At 38.4% G+C, this 22,914-nt stretch overlaps 1 protein-coding gene across 1 annotated transcript in view; it reads right to left on the bottom strand.

Annotated features, from left to right (window-relative positions):
• CTNNAL1 (catenin alpha like 1) overlaps positions 1–22,914 on the bottom strand; it is a 62,865-nt gene that overhangs the window by 32,355 nt on the left and 7,596 nt on the right. Inside the window, exons 2-3 of the mRNA XM_051609242.1 lie at positions 9,722–9,911; positions 3,724–3,911 (exon numbers count right to left, since the gene is read on the bottom strand). Coding sequence (XP_051465202.1) covers positions 3,724–3,911; positions 9,722–9,911 — 378 coding nt within the window. The remainder of the gene's footprint in view (positions 1–3,723; positions 3,912–9,721; positions 9,912–22,914) is intronic.

Raw genomic sequence — 22,914 nt, 5'->3', positions numbered from 1 at the left:
GTAACTCTCAGTTTCAAAGTTCCATTTCAAATGCATAACTTTCAAAGTCTAAAACCACAGTTGCACAGCCAGACAGGTGTTGTAATGGCTGTGTGCATTTAAAAAAAAGAAAAAAAAAAAAAAAAGCACAGCATTCCATAAAATAAAACAAAGTTAGAAATCAGTTAATACATAGTTTTATACTTTCCACAACAACTTATTTTAACTCTGAAGATTTTTATTATCTCTATATAAACCAAAGAACTAAATTAGCACAAGTTGTATCAAGCTCTTACTCAAGATACATAAAAGCATATGAAATCAGCATTTTTTAAAACATTCAGCAATAATTATATAGCTTCTAAATTACTAAAGCTATACTGCTGAAATCATTACAGTATGGTTTACAACAAAGATTAACATTAGGGTTTTTCAGGTTAAAGGTATAGTTGCTAGTTCCAAAGTGATCTTTCAAATCTAATAGAAGTCTTCAAAAAGGGAAGACAGTCAAAGCAGTTCTTTATTGAGTTTCAGACTTTAGGTAAGACACTGCATGAAAATGTGATAAACTATATTTGGAAGGGAGAAAATGTCAACTTACTTTTCCTTTCCTATGCCAAAAGTCTCTTCCTCCAATTAAAAAAACATTCTTTGTACCTAATTATGACAAACTACTCTCTCCATGCAACCTAGGAAAACCGTCCTGGAAGCACCCATTCTTTCGTAATAGAGCAGCTCCTCAATCTCATAGTTATAATGTAGGTAAAGCAAATGTTCCACAAAATCCTATGTGTACAGTGGAACTGACTGCTTTACCATGCAATACTAGACCACAGTATTGGTCTGAGTATCTTATGTTACACAGCCAGTTCCATAAAGGCTGCAGAAAAAGGAATTTCTGTGATTCAGGTATTGGTGCATGAGCAAGGCTCAGGTAGAAAGGACAAGAAAGCTGCAAAGAAAGATGAACATGTGAAAATAGCACTACAGTACATGAGTAGAAAAAGCAGGGTATCACAGGACTAGGAAAGTAAAGATGTAGGAAAATGAATGTGGAGAAAGGAGAAAATGTACAAGTTAAGGTCCAACTTTTTATTCTAAGAATGGACAAAAAAATAGTAGTAATTATGTTCAATCATTCTTGGTTTAAGCAAGTATAGTACTTCCAGAGTATGGTATTAGTTGCAAGCAACTCTGCTACAGTTACGCTAGAGCAAGCTTTTCTGCCATGACAAATCTGTTGTCAAATAAAAATGTTAGCGACAGTGCACACATTTCCATTACAGCTAACAATTCTGGACACTCTAGGCAGAGCCAATGCTCCAGAAAACTACATACAGGGAAAAACCATACAGACAGCTCTACATTTGTCTAAAAATTATTCAAGAAGCTGTTAAAAGGCAAAATATCTGTGATGTCTTTGTAATTTTTAATTTTAAACTTTGTTCAATATGAAACACCGACAGTAATTAAAACGTACATTTTAAAACACCAGGTTAAAAATATGTATTAAAAAAGGCTCTAAGTCCCTATTAATATCTAAATTAGAACTTAAGTTTTGCACAGCTACTGCTGCATTATGAACATGGCCTTTCAGACAGCACTAGGCTCACACCACTTCAGGGCACATCCCTGTTTTGATCCAATCCACATTGTGCAGCAACACCACCGTTATCTGTCACTTCCCTCTTCATTGTTCTGGCACTCCTAACCTGACTGATTACAGCAAATGGAGCAAGACTTTAAGCTCACTGATGCAGTGACTAAGTCTGATGGACAGTGAAACAAATTTTCTAAGGTAGGAAAGATGTGGGCAGGGACAATGCACACAATCGAAGAACACAGGGATGGTATATATGGTGCAGAGAACACAGAAGCAGGAACAAAATAATTGGTATCACTATCCAGAGGCTGGGTTCTGGAGTAGATCACCATTCCAGAAGATCTTAATCACTTCATCAGTTTATGGGATTGCATGTCCAACCACTAAGCTATTTTTCTGTCCTTTGCCAGTGGTTGACTTAACTACTCTCGGTTCATGAGAAACATGATGATGATGACAATGAAAATCAAGGTGTTCAGAAAGAGGCAGCAAGGAAACTGGCACTGAAAGTTTGACACTGGGCATTCAGCCTCTAGGATGAAAGCGTGTTTGAGATCTAGAATGGTGATCCACTCCAAAAAGTGAGCATCTGCTCCAGCTGGTAGTACTGATAGTTCTGCTCCTGCCTTGCCATCCTCTACACCATATTATACTACAGTCTCCAAGTACTGGTGTGCACTCCTTAAGCCTTTACTCACATCATCTATCTACTACAATATTTCTTACAGGAACTGTTTTACTATCCATCATACCAGTGTCTGACATACTTGCCAGAGTGTGCTCTATAAATAACAGGGTATGCCTGTATAAGACACCATAATCTGTTTAATTTGGTCCTAAATATGTGAATTACTCTACTGGTACCACAAAGAGAAGGTGACATTTACAAGCACATGTAGACTACGCATAGAAAGGAGAATGCAGTAAAACCCAAAAAGACTACAATGACTAAGGTGACTGTGGCAATCAGAGCTGGACACATTCTGGAAAATTAGACTTCATTTTTAATACCTTAAAAATTAAATCCTGCACCTATGCTTACTTTATTCACAATGTTGTATAGACGAGAATAATTTCATTTGTATTTAAGACTATCACAAACTATACCCCGCTGCTGAAATGATGTATCCCTCCTTATCCCTTCACGATACAAGCAGTTCCACAATTGCTCTATAGCCTAAATTTGTGTTAATATCAGCCACTTTTGGAAAGGTAAACTATTTCAGACCTCTCTATGGCTGCAGAAAAGGGCAGGAAAAAAAAAAAAAAAGCTCACAAAAGGCAGCAAAAGATACTAAATACACCATTCTGGTCTCCAGTGCAAGAAAATACCAAAGCTACAACAAATAACTTGGAAAGCAAACTGGGACAAAGGAAAAGAGATAGTATGAGGAGTCAGAAGAGGAAAGAGGGCTTCTCATCTGGATTATGAGCTGAAGATTAATGAAAAAACACATGCTCTATCAGGTTCTAATTTTTGGAAATATGAATTTTTTCTATTTTTATTCTAACACAACAGGGGAGGAAAAAAAATGAATCATATTCTCCAGTCAAGACAGTGCAGTACATTAAATAGATTACATATGAGGCTAAATGGGCCTTCCCACACTATTTAAAGCAGCTAAGTAGTTTCAAGGTAAATTTTAAGGCATCAGTTAAACTGCACAAAAAATTTAATTTGTAAGCCTCACTTCACTAGCACTGATTTTTATCAGCATCTCTTATAGCTTTTTGCCTTAGAAACATTCATAATATTCTCCTTGTCTTGACCTTGACAGTACAAACATCTTGTCCTCAGCAAGCAGAAGCTTTTCTTGGCTGTTTTACTGGCAATAATGCTTTCCACCTTGCAGCAAACCTAAGTTAGTTGTAACACACCACCTTCTCCAGCATACTAAATCAAAAGTACAATACAGATAACCTAAAATGTAGTCACTGAAAATTATTATTTTACTCCTCCTGACTTACAGCCAACGCTTTCAGTTATCTGGTAGGTGAACATGTGTTAAGACATACGTTTTTTACCTCTTTACTTTGCACTACCCCTAGATATATAATGAAAATTCCACTTCACTTAGCACCACTCTTTCGCATTGACTGCATGTATCAGCTAAAGAAAACAAAAAAGAAGACACAAATACCTTGTTTCGGGAAGTTATAATTTGCTTAATAACAATCCTGTCTGCCAACACCAGCACTTTCGTGACAGAAGAAAGCAATAACCTTGCAGCTTTCACCACACCCGTTTTGTCTGTAAAGATTGTTATGTAGCTGTCAGATTCTGGATGATCCAAGTTTGCCACGTCCGTGAGCTGTGCGATTGTTTCACCTAGAGGTAAAGAAGAAATAATATTTCATACTTAAAAAGAAGACACAGGGCTATTACGGATTCTTAAGTTTTACCTTTGAGGGATAAATCAACAATATCAGAGCTACCTACAACTTCTTTCACTTCACTTCCTTCTACTGACAGTTGGTGGCACCCTCTCCATATGTAAATTTGACCTATTATGCAGTACTGCCTCATTTTCCAATCTGTAACATACACTAATTTTCATACAGTACTGTACAGATATTTTTGGTGGAGGGGGTGGATCTGGGGACTGTGGAGGGAAAAAACATTAATGGGAGATATTTTTCCAGTTTGAATAGCAAAAGTCAAATCACTACAGACACTTGTAGCACCAACCCACTGAAGGAGTGGGATGTAGCAAGGAAGGAAAAACTACACACTCCTCTCCACCTTCCAAATTTCAGTCGGTATAATCATAATTTATGGATTTCATATTCCTGTAGAAGTCTTCAGTTTATTCAACTACCATTTAATATTATAATAGTTATATAGGATTATTTGACCAGTTTTATTGTTGTGGAGTTAAAAATTCTACAGTCCAATGCAGCAAATAAATCTCTTTGAGAAAAACACAGGCCCCTATCCAATTAAATCTTTCTGAGTTCTCTAGATAATAGTGCAATAGAAAAAAGATATAGAGCAGTTTCTTATTCCACAACTGCAGAATGACTGCTGGGAGACTGAACTCAGGCACACTCCAAGACATGCTTTTTGTTAGCATGCAAGACAACATGATCAACTCACAACCAACCTGTAGATCATCCCTGAATGTAAAATCTAGGACATGTGATTGAGTACCCTATGACTTCTCTTCAAAATCGCAATGAAGGTAATTCATCTAAGCAGAGAAGATACTCATATCAAGAGCCTGATAAGGCCAGAGGTCCCATACGAACAACTTGAGAGTGCATTATCACTGGAGAAAAACCACACACAAACACTATGGAACAAGGAAGGCCCAAGAGTCCTTCAAACCACAGAGCTCCATGCTTCGTAATGTTTATGCATAGATTTCTCTTCTCTGATGATCATAACTCCTTTAGTTCCTAAGTTGCCTGAATAGGCATTGCACTATGGCAAGGAACTCACAGTACTTCTGCTAGGACCAGGCTGGGTTTCATAAAACCAATGCTACCAATAACCAGAGGGTCTCTCCATTTTACGTATGCAAATATGAACAGAGTACAGTCTGAGATAGTGAGTTCCATAGCTGAAGGGACTGAAAATTAATAGAAGCAAGAAGAATTATAAAAGTACAGCTGTTACCCTAACAGTGAAGGTAGTCAGAAACACTAACAGTGAAATTGTAGGACAAGCCTCTGGTGAGGCAAGGAGATCATTTAAGAGCAAGACATAGGCTATTGTCTTCTCCAGTCATATTCATTTTATTTCAAGCCAACCTCTAGTTCGAACTGTTAAAACTTGTCAGCAGATTACCCAAATGTCTTCTTTGACCTCAAAATATATGTGACAATATAAAATGCTGTAGAAACACAGAGAAAAAGTGTTTTTTGCAAACATAATTATCCTGTTTCTTATTCTGTGGGATTCACCTTGAATTATCAAGACATAAGTGAAGCATTTAATAATAAAAAGAGCAGTCAGACAACATAGAAAGGGATGCAACAACTGTCCGCCAAAAGCTCCAGACGGCCCTAGAAACTTGAGAATTCTCACAAGAGAACAAAGGCTTCCTTTCCTTTCTGCAGATCTGCAACTACTGGTCCACTACTGGGACACATCTGAGGAAATCAAAGGAGTAGTTCACTGTCACTGTAATTCTGCTATCATGTCTGAAAGACTGCGACCATTTTGACAGATCTCCAATGTTAGGAACATAACAGTCACACCTGTCTTCAAGAAGGGTAACAAGAAAAATTCAAGTAACTATGGGCTCATCAGCCTCATGTCAGTCTCCAGGCATACTATTATAATCATCCTGGAAACCATTACCACATGAAGCAGAAAAGGGCAATCAGGAAGAGCCAGCACAGACTTGCAAGGGTAAATAGTCCCTTATCGACATGATGCCTTCTATAATGAGATGATACCATCTCTAGAAAATGAAGTAATGGATACTGTGCATCTCAACTGTAGAAGGCATGTGACATGATAGTGTCCTTGTAACTAAATCATGAGATCTGGACTGGGTAAGCGAACAATAAGGTTAGAAATGTACTTAACTGTTGGGCTGAGAGATTACGATCAGTGGTATGAAGTCCAACAGCTGATCAATTACTAGTGGCATCCCTCAGGGACTCATCCAAGGCATATTGAAACTGTTCCCTGGATGACAGGCCAGCATGTTCAGCAAGCATATGAACAATACCAAACTGGGGAACTGTCTGATATGCTGAAGGATGGGCTGCTAGACAGAGGGACAGACTGGAAACATGATCTGACAAGAACTTTGTGAAGTCCAGCAAAGGCAATAATATCTAAAGTCCTGTTTCTGGGCCAGGATTCCACCACGCAGCAGTACAGATTGGGGTCAGTTGTCTACAGAGAACCTCTATGGGGAAAGACATGGAGGTCCCAGTGGACAACGAGTTGCACAGGAGCCAGCTATGATGGCCAGCTGCACGCTCAGTTATTAGCAGGAATGTAACTGGCAGGCTGCAGGAATGATTCTTCTCTTCTGGTTGGCACTAGCGAGACAGCATCTGGAGTATTATGTCCAGTTCTAGGCTTCCCAGTACAAGGGAAAAGACTAACATAGTGGGCATATGACATAAGGGGAGAGGGATTGAAGGAAGTAGTTTTGTTCCATCTCAAGAAAAAAAAAGTCAATAGTAGAGCTTACTGTGGTCTACCAGGCTCATGGACAGGTATGGAGACAACAAATACAAAAGCAATGGATAAGAGAGAAGAAAACAGCTTTTCACTGTAATGGCCATCAAACACTGTAAGAGGTGTACAAGAAATTGCCCAGTCTCCATTCTTGGACTTAAATGTCCCTTCCAACCTAAATTATTCTGTGATTCTATTTATCCATTCTAAATTGTTGATTTTCAACCTTCTTAATTGAGACCATCTCTGTACTAAAATGCAAGGCAAAAACGGGAGAGAGCTATTGATTTCTTCCATTTTACTCCATGTCTTCCTTTTGGCCTACGTAGTTAATTGGCAGAGAATATTGAAAATGTTATAACACTAACTCATTCCTGACATGCTTTCTCTTTTAGATTAACCAGACGTTTCTAGTTTTGGAGAGGAAAAAAAATAAATCACAGATGGGCATCTCTGAGTTACATTCTACTACTATACTGTCACTGTCAACACTGACAAAATCTCCTGCAGTACTTTATGATTCAGAGCCAAATAAAATTACCAGGTTTATTAGAAGAAAATAGTCATAGCAAGTCTGAAACACTTCAGATCACTAATTATCCCCTTCACAAGACACAGATACAACATCTATCATCCTTCAAAGCCTCTGCAGGATACGTAATTGATTTAAAGACTCCCTGCTTTTCTTAGCAACTGAGACACTCATTGTTCTTGAAATTTATCTTCTATGCCTAACAAAGTGTCCCTTTAATTTCTGAGGTACCATCTAATTAAAGTATGAACAGCTCTAGAGCATCCTCTGCCCTTAACAGCAAGGGCTTTCTACTGCCCACGCCATCAGAACATGGGATTACTTTATACAAGCCCGTATTCTTAGCTATAATTGGCCAGGACACTTTATTGGCTTGCTTGGGAACAACAATGTTGTTCAAAATGGCACTTAAGCAGCTGTGTTCAGAGACCAAATTCAAAGGACAGTTATCCATAAAAATTTATCTGCACAAAGGACTCTTGCCCAACACTCAACAGTCTACAGAGATAATATTGGCAGGAAAAAAATACACACCACCAAACAAAAAAACAGCAGTAAACATGTTTAATATACTGAATTTCCCATATAAGTGCTAGTTAGATCTCAAACAGATACAGCTCAGACAGAATAAATGACCCAAGCCAAGGTAAATATGAGGCTTGACAGAAAGGTAAACAGTCTGTATCTTCAATCTTTTAGATTGAGGCACATTACTGCATTACATGAAATAAAACCTACAATGTAAAAATTTATAACCGTTTGGTGAGATGAAATACTCTAGACTATTTTTAGATCTTGAACTCCTCCCAGATACAGATAGGGAGAAAAAACACTTGGTCACAACATAACTTGCAAGTCAAGAATCAGAGATTCAGACTGCACTGCCCTTCTAGCAGTTGAGATTACTGACGTAAACTTTGGCAATTTTCGGCTTGTCAGCACTTTACTTGAGTCTCTGAAGTGAAAATACATGCTCCACATAATAAATGGAATGTTTTCAAATTAGGACATTTCTGTTCACAGCCATGTTCACTGGAGCGGCCATGAATTTTCAGTCTGAAGTTTATCTAAAGTAGTTCTACAAATCACAAAAATAATCATTCATCACTAGCATGTCTCTAGACATTGTGACTCATTGTTGAGAGACTTTCAGAGGATTCCATACAGTACCACACTCAACTGCTAAATTGTGGGGTTTTCTTTAAACACAAAAATAGTATGAACTGCAACCCCAAAGTCTGAGGTCAACAGAGTGATTCAGCAAGAAACATACTAACTAGGACACCAAAAGGCAAGTTTATCTGGCTTTTCAGGTTATTTAAAAGATAAAAAAGCATACACTCTCCCACAAGTCCACTTGTTTATCTTGACAGATTAATTTTAAGTACAGTAACCTATGTCTTGAAGCAGAGTACTACTCGTTCCTGCAGTTATCAAGACATTCGTTTTGAAGGGTCAATTATTTGCCTCTAGATCTGGTAGGTCAAGATTGTCTCCCTGAAGCCACCATAAGAAGAGAGTCTATCACACCTGTAGATATTTCTGTCTCCTTAAATGGGAAAAGCTTTAAGCAGAATTTCTCATAATCTGAAAGTACCTGAACAAAAAACCAAACACCTACCACCACTAATGAAAAACACAAGGAATGTTCTTCTAAATGTGATCTTCTTGAAGGCTGCACTGCAGTTATAAGAATATGCATTTACTAAACTAAACATTTACTAAACACTAAAGCACTATGCAAGGAACAGTATTTACTATCTAGGAAAGTAGTTTCTAGCATGACACTGACATTGTCTTACTGCATCATAGAATGTAAACCACTCTTTGCCAAGACAGAGGCTTCTGCGGGAAGGAGGGTGACAGCAAGCAACTCAATAATCCATACATCACATTCGATCCACACACAGTGCAAGCCTGCAACAGAAGCTGACCAGCAAAAAACCAAGTATTATATAAATTTCATTCCACTAAGGGGAGTCATCAGATGACTGATGTAAGACATCTTACTGAGTCCTGATTAAATATGGGTTGACACTGACCTTCATTCAGACATGCAGATTTAGAACATAGTGACCTAAATAGCATGACACTCAAATTGTTTAAAATATTCAACTGTTTTAGCTTGAGGGCAATAAACTCTAAATTTGTATTCTCAACATTGTGCTCTTTATCTGTACTAACATCATAAACAAAAAGCAGTCAGGTGGCAAAAATAAATAGACCTTATGGCAAAAGACCTTCTAGAAATCAAAGCCAATACACAAGTCCATTCTTTGTTCTAAGATGACAGCAATTTAAGCAAGTGACAAAATCAGGTAACAGATCAAGCCTTGAATGAACCAACAGAAGAGGGTTAAGCAACTAAACAATTAAGTTCTTACACTGTTCCTGATACTAAAATTAAGAGTGCCAAAAATGGCACATGTGCAGCAGGCTACAGATTTAATGAGTAACTACATACCTGCTCGCCTTGCCTCAATGCAAGCAATGTTCATTTCCTCTTTCAATTCATGATTTTCATTGGCTATAGCTTCACCTACTGTAACAAATCTTCCAACTGCCAGGTTAACTGCTTGGCCCACTCGCTGAATTGCTTGCAGAGTCTTGTCTGAACGCTTTGGTTTATCCTTATGATTAATAAGAGTAGTTATCTGGGAACAAAAAGAGTTAATTATTAAAACTGTATGCAAGAAGACATTTTAACTTTAGCACTAAAGGCAAGTTTTGAACTGAACTCAGTAAAAGATTTTTTAGCATACTTCTCCAATAAAATTTAGTGTTGAGTAATGAGGTATCACTTAACTTCTCAGAAAATGAAAAAAAAATATTTGGAGTATAATTAAGTTTGCTCATCTGGTGTGATCTCAGCTTATCTCAGATTTCAAATGAATGGAAGGATTGTTTTTTCCTTCAATTTTCAGCAGTAAAATAAGCTGCTCTAGGCCTCTCAATAGGCTTTCACACTACAGAGACAGAAAAAGTTGAGGAGTCCAATACTAGACACATCATCATCATTTTGGGTTTGCCAGCATTGGAAATCTTAAGAAGTTTTTGTGCTGCCAGGTAACTAAATACACTTATCAATCTTATAAAGTATTATTTGGGAGCTGTTGTTGTTTTTACAGAAAGAAGCCTTTCTAAATTATGTTTTATCCAACAAGCAGTAGCACAGTCTTTACACAGTAAGAAGGACCATTAGTCTTCTAGAAATCATCTTAAGTATCCCAGTCTGCCCCCATTGAAATACCCACTGTACTCATAACTTAAACATCCTCAATGTGTCTTCCAGAGTTTAGAAAAAGTTAGCCATTTAGATCCAAGTTATCAGTAAAACAATTTGTGAGAACATTCTTATTCTCAACTCCACAACCTATACCTGCTTTTCTGCCCTGTAAAACATAGCACTACTCTTCTCTTCTTGGATCACACTATCCAGAGATTACCTTCTGATTGCTGCAGGAGACTAAACATTTGCTCAGAACAACAAACACAAGTAAACAAACACAAAAATCTCTCTCTCACCCAAAAAGAAAGGTAAAGCAGAACTAGCTTTTCAATTAAGGCACACAAAAATGAGAACAGCATGCAACTCTGCCACTCAGAATTAACTAATTCCAAGCTACATTACAAAAAGTATGGGAGTTTTATATTTTTAGTACGACAACCATTTTCTAGTGAGATGCAGGACAGAAGTCAAACTCAGTAGTTTTGAACACCCTAAATAAGCATAAAAGCCATCATTGTTGCAAAGATAGTCCTGCCTGTCCTTGCCTCTCACTTTTGCAAAGAATTTATCTGATGTGGGTTAAACCTGAGTTATGGAGAAGATAGTATCTTTTAGTTTAGTTTTCCTCATAATCAGCTGTCCAGTCCAGGTGACTGTATAGCTGTATGATTTTTTTTGGTGACAAAAGGGTGAAGATACAGTCCGGAGAGAGAAGGATAAGCAGAAATGCTGCTTTCAGCAACTGTGTGGTTTAAACTGCCCACAGAACAGCACTGTGAGCCACATCTACAGGGGCTCTGCTGAAAGAAACCCAGAATTAAATTAATTATTTAAGAGTCTGAACACCTCACCTGCATTAGCTAAATCACAGATATCTTTATCTGTTCCTCAAAAATATATAAATCACCATTCACTATACATTCTCCTACACCAGTCAAGCCTACCATAGGACAAGAATATAGTAGCTGTACCTGTAATGCTCACACCAGATCCAAGGAGAAAGCAGGAAGAAATGTAGGAACTGTTCTGCTTCATAAGCTGATCAATACCCAAGGCTTATCTCTCAGATATCACCAACTCATATTTCTGGGGAAAAGGCAGTGGTGTTTTTTAACACTTTACTGGGGTTCGTTTTGAATACCAGGAGCTGGTTTAGTCAAGTTTGCAGTATTAAAGTCTGTGCAATGGAAAACGTTGATATTTCATGGAGCATTTTGCTACGGGAACAGAAGAATATTTTGTCCTAATACAGAACATCACTACAGAAATGCATTGTCTGCCCACTGCCTTCACACATATGCCTTACTTCTTTAACTTGCACCTAAGCCACAAGCTCTAAAGGAAGGCCACTTCTACAATTCATGCAACTTAACAGTGTAAGAGTCCCCCGATTCACCAAACTTCAATCTCAAAGCCTGTGGACTCCTGATGCCCATCCAGTGAAAATACATCTTAGGATGAAAACACAGCCCTAGCAAAGAGCAAGCTAAGTAAACACCTGAACACCTTCAGGTTCATTCTAGAGGAAGAATAATATTCCCCAAAACACACAATTACTATCACTTCAATAGAAATTCAGATTAATATCAAATGGATATTAAAACAGCTGCACTGTGAAGCTCTCCTAAATTCTTGCATTGTAGATACTTCAGGTACACCACACTATCAAATACCTGACAGCAGCTAATCTAAAAACCCCATCTGGTAAATTCCTGGCTACCCACAGGCAGCAACCTCCAGAAAGCATTAGACCAAATGTTGAAGAAAACCAATTTGGTAGAGGATCACAACTTTGTTTCCACAACTGATTTTAAAAAAAAACACAACAGCAATCCAATGCTGTGCAAATAAAGGGCTAATATTACATGTATGCAGCTACTGACTTCTTAGAAGTATACATAAAATAACAATGGTCTAAGACAAATAGAATACCAGGTGTATGAACATCCTGTCTGTAAGTTTACCTCCAAGAGCATTATATGGCAGTAGAAGTTTAAACATGTTCTCAGTAATCCCCCAAAAAATGCACATGCAACTAACACTGCAGAGTGAAACGAATCCCACTGCCTTACAAATCATCAAGGCATTTTAATCCCATATGTTACAGTAGAAGTACGTAAATGGTAAAAATCATGAACATGTCACAGTTGAAGTTGCTTTAATGAAGTCTCACGACACATTTTCAGAAACACTTTCATTTGAGACATGGGTGAGTTTACAATTCTATCAGTTCTTTAACACTCTCTTCAAAGGAGATGATCAACTTTGCAGAAAAAGACAAATCCTGTACCCCCACATACACATAAAATGAAGCAAGAATCAGCTGTTTTTGCAGGTCCATAACCAGTGTCATCTTAACCTTATGAAGTTCAGCAATGCCAAGTGCAAGGTCCTGCACATGGGTTGGGACAATCCCCAGTATCAATGAAGATTGGGGGATGAAGGTATTGAGAAGCACCCCACAGAAAAGGACTTGGGGATACTGGTGCATGAAAAAAATAAACACGAGCCGGCAAACCGTGCTTGCAGCCCAGAAAATCAATCCAACAAGCCAAGGGAGGGGTTTCTGCAAAGGCAACAGAGATCATCAGAGGGCTGGAGAACCTATTCTAGGAAGACAGGCAGAGAAAGTTGGAGTTGTTCAACCTGGAGAAAAGAAGGCTCTGGGAAAGACTTTATTGCAGCTTTTAATATCTAAAGGAAGCTTATGAAGAAGATTAAGACTTTTTACAAAGGCCAGTAGTGACAGTACAGGAGTAAACTAAGACTGGCCACAAGGAAGAAATTTTTTTATGATGAGGGTGGTGAGACACTGGAACAGGTTGTCCAAGGAAGTTGTGGATGTCCCCTCCCTGGAAGTGTTCTAGGCCAGGTTGGATGGGGCTTTGAGCAACCTGGTCTAGTGGGAGGTGTCCCTGCCCACAGCAGGTAGGTTCAACTAGATGGTCCCTAAAGGTCCCTTCCAACCCAAACCATTCTGTAATTCTAAGATCTCTAGACACCCACTGGAGTAGCTTGTACATGCAGATTAAACTGAGTTTGGAAGCCTATGGTTATATACAGCAGCTGAGGCTTTGCAAATACCTCCTCTAATAATGAACTCTTAGCTGGATAATGTAATTTCTTCTCACAGTGGTTAACAGGGCCATTACAATAACTATCCTAATAGTAGATTGGAGGAAAGTTTGCTGAGCTCCGTAATTTTTTTTTTTCTGAGAAGTCAAAAACTATATAGATCGCCAGCTAAAAACAAACATTGTAAAATAACTAAAACAGAAGCTGGTCAGGAAGTTGTAAACACATGAAGATAAAACATCTTCATATAGCACCTATTTCAAGCATTATTAATGGTATGTAGCATATGTAGCCTGTACTAATATAGTAAAAACTGTGTAAGTTTGTTATTAAAAAAGTAACAAACAGCCCTGAAATAGGAGTAGGTAAGTCATGATAAAACAAAGGGATAGAGGAAGATATTAAAAACATGTATCAGCTAATGGAAAAAGGGCTGTCTTTTGTTCTAGAAACATGAGTTAGACCTACACTTAATAATGTTAAAGAAATGAGTAAAGTTCTTAGATACAGATGGGCTTCTCATAACCTGCCACCTGAAGAAAACTGCTGTGCAAACAAGGAGAACGTATAATTTGGAGAATTGTTTTCCTTTTTCCTTCATGAAGTGTTAAGAGTGACAGGTATGTACTCAGATATATCTTCATTTAAAGTTATGGAAAAACAGAGGTAATAGCAACTGCAGTTTCAGATTCTTTTCAAGACTTAATCAAAGCTGTAATTAACAATCAGTGTAAAAAAAAACCTAACAACATCTTAACTGAGCAAGGAGAGGAATTTCACTAGTATACTATGACAAACTGAAGGTAACTGTGATGATAATAAGCAGCACAAACATTATTTAACCAGTTCAGAACACAATAATAATAATAATAAAAAAATCCATAAGTAGTACAACTGGAGGGGCACTGGGGAGAGGCATACAGAAGCACAGAATCATTCCATTTGGAAAAGACCTTTAAGGTGATCAAACCCAACCATTAACCTAACTCTACTGAGTCCAGTGCTAAACTATACTCCTGAGTACCACATCTACATATCTTTTTAACACTTCCAGGTATGGTGACTGAACCACTTTCCTGGACAGGCTGTTCCAGTGTTTAATTGCGCTTTCAGTGTCTAATTCCCAATGTAAACCTCCACCTGGCACAACTTGAGGCCATTTCCTCTTGTCCTGTTGCTTGTTACTTAGGAGGAAAGACCAAACCCCACCTCACTCTACAGCCTCCTTTCAGGTAGTTGTGCAGAGCGATAAGGTCTACCCTCAGCCTCCTTTTCTCCAGACTAAACTACACCAGTTCTCTCAGATGCTCATAAGATCTCTCAGATCTCTCATAAGACTTGTTCTCCAGACCCTTCAACAGCTTTGTGGCCCTCCTCTGGACTCAGTCCAGCACCTCTGTCTTTCTTGCAGTGGAGGGCCCAAACTGACCATGATACTTGACACGTGGCCTCACCAGGATAGAAATAAAGCAAAGAGCATTAAAAGGCAATAAGATGGACTTCTAAAATAAAGAATAAGCAAAATTTTTGCTCCTGACTTTTAAAATGTTTTTAAAAAGATAAAAAATTGGACAAGTTAATGAAGAATAGCTATAATCCACAAGAAACCTAACAACCACAAACAAGAGGTTTATTCTGCTATGAAGACAGGCTGAGAGAGTTGGGACTGTTCAGCCTAGAGAAGAGAAGGCTCCAGGGAGACCTTGTAGCAGCCTTCCAGTACTTGAAAGGGGCCTACAAGAAAGCTGGGGAGGGGCTTCTGCTTTTATTAGTTCATCTTGAGTTTGGAAGGGGGGAAAACTTCTAATATTACATTTTACACACTGTGTCTCATTAGGTCGTGTGCACTACCGTAAGGACAAACAGGCCTTCAGACTCATTTAGCCAGACAGCAGCACACGTTGTTCCAACGCCCACATCTGGTACAGAATACAACCACACACGTGAGACAGCACAGAAGCAGCAGCTGGCATTTCACATCCAGTCCATAAAGGCAACAAGCAGAACTGTCACACTGACTCCCCATCACAAAAGATGAGCCTCAGGGATTTTGAGAAGTGAACAAGGACTGCATACTTACCTGTCCTAGAAATTGAAAGTCTGCTGAGATGCCTGTCCAGCATCTTCTACAATTTCAAGCACTAAAATATTTTTCAAGTCTGACTAATGTGCAGATTTTTAGAAGCAAAAAAGCCTACTCAGTTTTCATTTTTGTAGAAAAATTCTACAAATAAACTCTGTAAAAACTCAACCTTGAAAGCTTTAAAAGGCTGGAAAAGATTAACCAAAATGAAATGCAACTGCATTAACTACTAGCGTGCTTGTCAGTTTTAAGAATCCATATTCTACTTATCCTGAAAACGTTGTTTGAGACTTCTGCCTCTGCTTTATGGACACTTGAACAGTTTCTTCTAGACGTTATTATGCAAGAGACAACCAACCCCTTCCTGCAGAAGTCACACAGACCTCAACGCATCATTCAGGACTCCAAGTCACCACTTTTGTAATAGAACCACTTCCAAGAAGTGGAATGATCCTGCTATTCCATATTTATGTATTTCCCTCATACTGCCTATGCACTGCTGTTTAGAAAGGCAGTACAAATATGTTGCATGTCTAAGATTCTTGGGTTCTGTTATGCTTGCGATACTGAAACTGTTTAGTTGTATCTTCACCTGAAGGCTTTTTCAATGCATCTTCTCACTACTTTTGTACACATCTTTCATAAAAGCCTTCAGGGTAGCAAATGAAATAAACTACTTTAACAACCTATAAGTTGGTTCACTTATCTGCGGGCAAACGCTAACATACTTAGAGGAGCCTCAGGCAATCTTTCATATGTAGTGTCTAACAAGCTGATAAGCAACCTCTGAGAAATAAGAAGGATCCAGGACTTGAGGTGACAAGTAGAAGCTGACAAGCAATACAAGAACAGCCCTGCCAAGTCAGATCACTGGTATACCTAACCTAGTATCTCCTGTAATACCCAACCATGGATGCCTAGAAAAGAGCGTAAGAATAAAACAAGCAAATGAGACACTAGCTATACTGTAGTTATAACCAAATTTTTGGTTAACTGCAAATTGTACATTTCACTTTTTAACATCACATTTAATTGTGCACTTCTTGCAATCACAATAGCTTCAACAGGTAGAAAATGTTATCTGGAAGGGGTGCAAACAGTCCTCTCTGTCTCCTTCAGATCTAGGCTTCAAAACCTACTTCAGATCTCTTTGTTAAGTTTGCCAGGAAAGAGAGTACACAAATTCAAATTTGAATAAACACCTCAGATTATTAGTACCACTGCTACGTACTTGTTAAGACATTCTTGGAATTGTTAAGAGATCAAAAGAAATTATTTTACTCACAGCAAGACTGTACTACAGTAGAGAACACCCTTTCTTTGTGCTGAACACATTCCTAGAAAACCTAGGACTGTTTAAATTTCAAAATTCTAACTGAACACTAGAAAGAAAATTATTAACCAAAATACGACATAGATAAACTTGTTCAATTGAGATGTAGTACATTGATGACACTGATTTATTTCTTCAAGTGTGTGTTTTTTGGGGGTTGGGTGGGTTTGTGGGTTTTTTCAAAGTAATGAAAACTCTGGAAGTTTCTGAATGTTTTAATTTTTTTTTTCAGTGAGACTAAATTATTTCCAACTTTTTTTGCAAGTTGTTGTGAAAAGGAACTCCAGATAATAATTTAAAAAAAAATAATCAAAACATGACTTTTTCTTGCAATCTCTAGACTCTTAGACACTATGTGGAGGTTTGAATTACATTAATAATGTTCCTAAAGTAACAATAATTGTAGGGGACCATTACACTCACTTTTTAATGTTGTTTTCACAGACTCCTTAAGTTTAGAGATCCCTAGTGACTGGCAGATATGAAGCAGAAAAGTACATTAAAATTGACCTGCACTCCTGCCATCCTCCCTTCTTTTTTCCATATACTGAAGAGGAGGATGACAGGAGAATGCTCAGTGAGGCTTGACCACTGATCAAACAAGGCTAACTTGTTTACTCTTAGAGCTACATGCCTTACAAGTCAGAGGACTCTTCCTCCCCCAAAAAGACGCCTTCAGAATTTCTGCAGAAATGAGGGACGATGATAAAAACCATCACTTTCAGGCAATCTTAGTTCCAGTATCTTTCTCTTTTTGAAAAGATGTATCGAAGTGTACAGACTGAAATTTGCACCTTCGAGCAATTTCACATGAGTTGGCAAAAATAGCTTTTCAAACTGAAAGTCCAATATAACTTCTTCTAATTATATGATAATTTGTATAAGTATACTGAACATCAGAAGATACGTTTCCCTATCATAAAACACAAAAAAATAAAATGGCCTTTGCTGCACTTTTCATAGTGCACAGCACAGGCTTTCTAACTCAATTGCTGTCTTCAAGTTTGCTGAAACCCGTAACTGCCTCACTAGAAAAAGTTAACATCAGCTAATATACCAAATAATTTGCTTGAGGGGTATACAAGCCAGTACACTTTCCTCCTGTCCTGTTGCCCTCTAATTCAGTATCTTCTTACCCAAATAGGCAGATTTCACAAACAAAGTCATTACCCTTTTTCATTCTGCACCTAAAAATCCTGGGCACAAGCAAGCCTATGTAAACAAAACCAACTAAGAGGGAAGTTAATTGTTTAAAGTGTATTTTCAGATGTGGTCAAAACAGATGCAGACATGTTTTCAGCACCAGAGAGATGCATGTCTCAGAAATAACTCAATTTACTAACACAATCAGGTAACCTCAAAACCAGAGACTGAATCGTAAATTATTATTGTGGCTTTCCCCCCTAACTTGCCCTTGTTAACATACCTAACCTTCTACTGCTTGTGCAAACAATGCCCGATCCAGCTCTGAGCTGCTTAACAGAAAAAAAAAAAAACAAACGAAAAAAGAAAGAAAAAAAAAAAGCACTATCGTGTAACTGAAAATTCAGACATTGTCATAATTCAGATATTGTTCTTTACTATGAGAGTGGTGAAGCTCCCATCCCAGGAAACATTCAAGGTCAGGCTTGACAAGGGTCGGAACAACCTGATCTAGTTGAAGAGGTCCCTGCTCACTGCAGAGAAGGCTGGACTAGATGACCCTTAAAGGTCCCTTCCAACCCCACACATTCTATGATAAACAGTGTAATAGGGACAACACGGTGATAAAACCTGAATTCTTTCTATTAAAATCAGGAGTGGCTTGAAAAGCTGCAGAAAAAGTTACTTATTACACCCATAAACAGGCAGCTTCAGTGCCACGAACACCAGCCATTCAATCTATCTTGCACTGCATGTTGCAGACAGAAGGGTTCCTCCAACCTTTTTTAGAGGAGGCTTCCTTCGAAGCATTTTCACATACCACTTCAATTCAGAGCAACACCTGGCATTTCATCTTGAAAAGCACATACTTGCCCTAGGGATTAACAGAGAAGTACAGTTTACTCTGGAAAATGCTATACAAATCCAACCACTATCCAGCTAGAGGAGTTTAAAACAAAAAATCTAGGAGCCATTATTTATTATAAAGAGCTTGTATATTCCTCTGATTGAGGAGCTCAAGGGCAACAAAACCTCATTCACTGGGAAAATTTAAGAATATTTATTTTAACACTGAGATAAAATACAAAATCTTTAATAATTAAAAGGGAACATCCCACACATGGATTTAAATTCTTTATGTTAAACACTTGCAACATTTGACAATATTACTCTTCTAAACAATTTTGAAACCTGTGAATAAAACAAACACCCACATTTACAACATTACATTAGTACAGCACAATTTGGCTTTACTGTTATTTGAAAATACATTATTTGTGTGGTTATAAGTGGTTATATCCATTCTGCTTAATACAAAAAGTCAATACAAAGATGTTTCTCTATGACATAAGCAACCATCTAATTTTTTATTTTCCATATACATCTAAAGGAACTGTAGGATTTGTTCATACAGTATTTTTGTAACTTGTTTTTAGGAGTTATCTTACTATTTGATAATTCATTTTATGTATAAAAACAAGAAATCATACCATTCAGGAGCTAGAGTAAATTAATAGTTACAACTTGGCACTAGAATCTATATCAATATACGTATACCCCACTAGCTTCAAACAAGGCAACTGATGAAGTATAATTCTACAAGTCAAAATTACCATTTTATGCTCTATCTAGCAATGAATTAATTTCTCAATGAATTAATAAACATAAATCCATGCAAAAAGCCACAGGATTATACTACCATACAACAGTTTTACTAAACTACAATCAGAGTTGTTTGAAATCATTAATTCATCATTCATCCTTTGCGAATTTCCCTACCAAATCTGTCTAAAACCATCTGCTAACAATGCTGAAAGCTAGAAAGCTTCTCTAATTCTTTCTGTGCAGGACAACTGTGAGGCAGTTTTGATTTAATACTCATTCTGCTGGAAAACTACAAAAAAATCATTTAATCTATAGAAAAGCCATCAATTAGACTTCATCAATCTGAAATATAAGATTCCCTTGAAAAAGAGCAATTGATTTTCAGATATCTCAGTATGAAGCATCTTATTTCAGCTACTTGAAATGTTACTCTGACTCATTTATCACATCAAAGACTAGGGTACTGAACATTATAAAGCAAGAGCCAAGCTTAACTCAAAGCTGATTTCACCATCCAGGGGTCACAGAGAACAAACCCTGAAACCACAGTTGTTTTGTGGCAGTACTGTTGGTCATGTGATATAATGTTCAAGCATAATTTTTCTTGTAAAGCAGAGTATCACTAGTGACATTAACATCATTAATTAGTAATATATCAAAATAATTTTAATTAGCCTATTTAGGATATTCTAAGGTATTCCTGAGCTGCCCAGCATACCTTAAAAATCATAACTGTAAATTATTAATTTCCCTTTCACTGGTTCATTACAACCTAATTTCAATGACTAAATAGCTGACAATTAAAAACTAGCCTTAGTAAAGGGAAACCCACAACCACATCAGCCCAGAGATACAACAGATACTGTGACCGAAGTAATCACATTATCTAGAGCCAGATAAAAAACTCTTAAGATTAACTTTCCCGCATAAATCAAAGAGAACAAAGCAGGCTCCTTCAGGGCCACAGAGTACTTAGTATAGGCTGAATAACAGTTGATCTCCTGCAAGCTTAATTTTCCAAAAAAATAATTTGGATTGAGTGGAAGATGTGTAATACAAATCACAAGCTCACAACTTAACCCACTATACCTATGGAACCAAAGGGAGAAGAGTCAGTGAGCTATTGACTAACTGAAACTAATCAGGTGCAGCTGTGTAGGCACCACACCATATGCATCCAGACTCTACAGCAGAGTTAACGTGTATGATTCTGCACCCATGGCACAGTTTAATTGCTGTACACAATGTAAACTAGTTTAGTAGGAGGTTTGCTTCACTCAGTACAAGTTACAACATAAGCCTCTATGCCATAATTTGCAATTTCATTATTCAAAGGTAGGACCAAGTCTCAAACCTAAAGTGAGTACCAAATTAATCTCCACAAAGAAGAAAATCCTGGAATAGGGGAGAGACCACTTGCAAGTTAGCAGAATTTTTAAAGTACTGAAGGATAAAGACTTGTACCCAAGAAGCATTTTTAAAGGGATGCACTCAGATTTTTTTCCTCTGATGCGCTGAAAAAAGCAATTAATTTAAGACAATAATAGATTACCATAGGTTTTCCAAAAGGAATTTTCCTGTCTCCAAAAGAGCCGTAAGGCACAAAGCCCACCATAATGGAGCAAGAAGCTTTAGCACCTCAGAGGTACCAAAAACTGCCTAGTGAAACAAGGCAGCCAAGGGACTCACTGGAACTAATTTCTCAGTGCATCTGCTGCATGGGAAATCCAAGTAAGTTGAAACAGATGAGAGCTTGGAATGAATGCTAAAATTCAGAAAGGGGATGAGGATACATGTATTTCTTAATTTCACTGTTGTACAGTGACTACAAGAGACACTTCCATTTAGTCTCCCAAGGAGAAAGAGATAACCATTTGGTTTGCAACAAGTTCAAAAGTAGGTATGTAATGAGCCTGTAGGGCAATATAATACCATGACTACATACATTCAAACATCATCTTATACACAAGACTGATACACAATGTGGGGAAAAACAGAAAAACAGTACCCCTTCAGGTACTGAAAGGCTGCTGTAAGGTCTCCCCGGAGCCTTCTCTTCTCCAGGCTGAACAGCTCCAACTCTCTCAGCCTGTCTTCATAGCAGAGGTTCTCCAGCCCTTTTATCATCTTGGTGGCCCTTCTCTGGACCCTCTTCAACAGCTCCATGTTCTTCCTGTGCTGAGGGCTCCAGAGCTGTACACAGTACTCCAGGTGCAGCCTCACCAGAGCAGAGAAGAGGGGCAGAATCACCTCCCTGGTCCTGCTGGCCACACTTCTTTTGATGCAGCTCAGGATGCAGTTGGCTCTCCGGGCTCCAGCGCACACTGGCAGTTCATGTTGAGCTTCTCATCTACTACCACCCCCAAGTCCTTCTCCTCAGGACTGCTCTCTAGCCATTCTCCCCCCCAGCCTGTATTTGTGCCTGGGGTTATGCCAACCCAGGTGCAGGACCTTGCACTTGGTCTTGTTGAACTTCATGAGGTTGGCACTGGCCCACCTCTCCAGCCTGTCAAGGTCCCTCTGGATGGCATCCCTTCCGTCTAGGGTGTCAACCACACCACACAGCTTGGTATCATCAGCTAACTTGCAGAGGACACACTCAATCCCACTGTCCATGTCTCCAACAATGATGTTAAACAGCACTGGTCCCAATACTGACCCCTGAGGGACACCACTCATGCCTTGCCTCCACCTGGGACACTGAACCATTGACCACAACTCTTTGGGTGTAGCCATCCAGCAAATTACTTATCCACCAAGTGGTCCATATGTCAAATCCACGTCTTGCCAGTTTGAAGACCAGGATGTCATGTGAGAGAGTGTCAAATGCCTTGCACAAATCCAGGTAGATGACATCAGTTGCTCTGCCATTACCCACCATCTCTGTAGCCTTGTCACAGATGGTCACCAAATTGGTCAGGCATGACTTGCCCTTAGTGAAGCCATGTTGGTTGTCACCAATCACATCCTTACTTTCCATGTACCAGATCTGTTCCATGATCTTGCTGGGCAAAGAGGTGAGGCTGGCCAGCCTGTTGCTCTTCAGTTCTTCCTATTTGCCCTTATTAAAAATAGGGGCTATGTTACCATTTTTCCAATCAGTGGGAACCTCACCAGACTGCCATGACCTCTCCAATATGATGGACAGAAGCTTAGCAACTGCATCCACCAGCTCCCTCAGGACCTGTG

The sequence above is a fragment of the Apus apus genome, chromosome 2, assembly GCF_020740795.1.
Source record: "Apus apus isolate bApuApu2 chromosome 2, bApuApu2.pri.cur, whole genome shotgun sequence".
NCBI lineage: Eukaryota > Metazoa > Chordata > Aves > Apodiformes > Apodidae > Apus > Apus apus.
The sequence above is the reverse complement of the archived record's forward strand: the minus strand, read 5'-3'. Positions and strand labels throughout refer to the sequence as shown.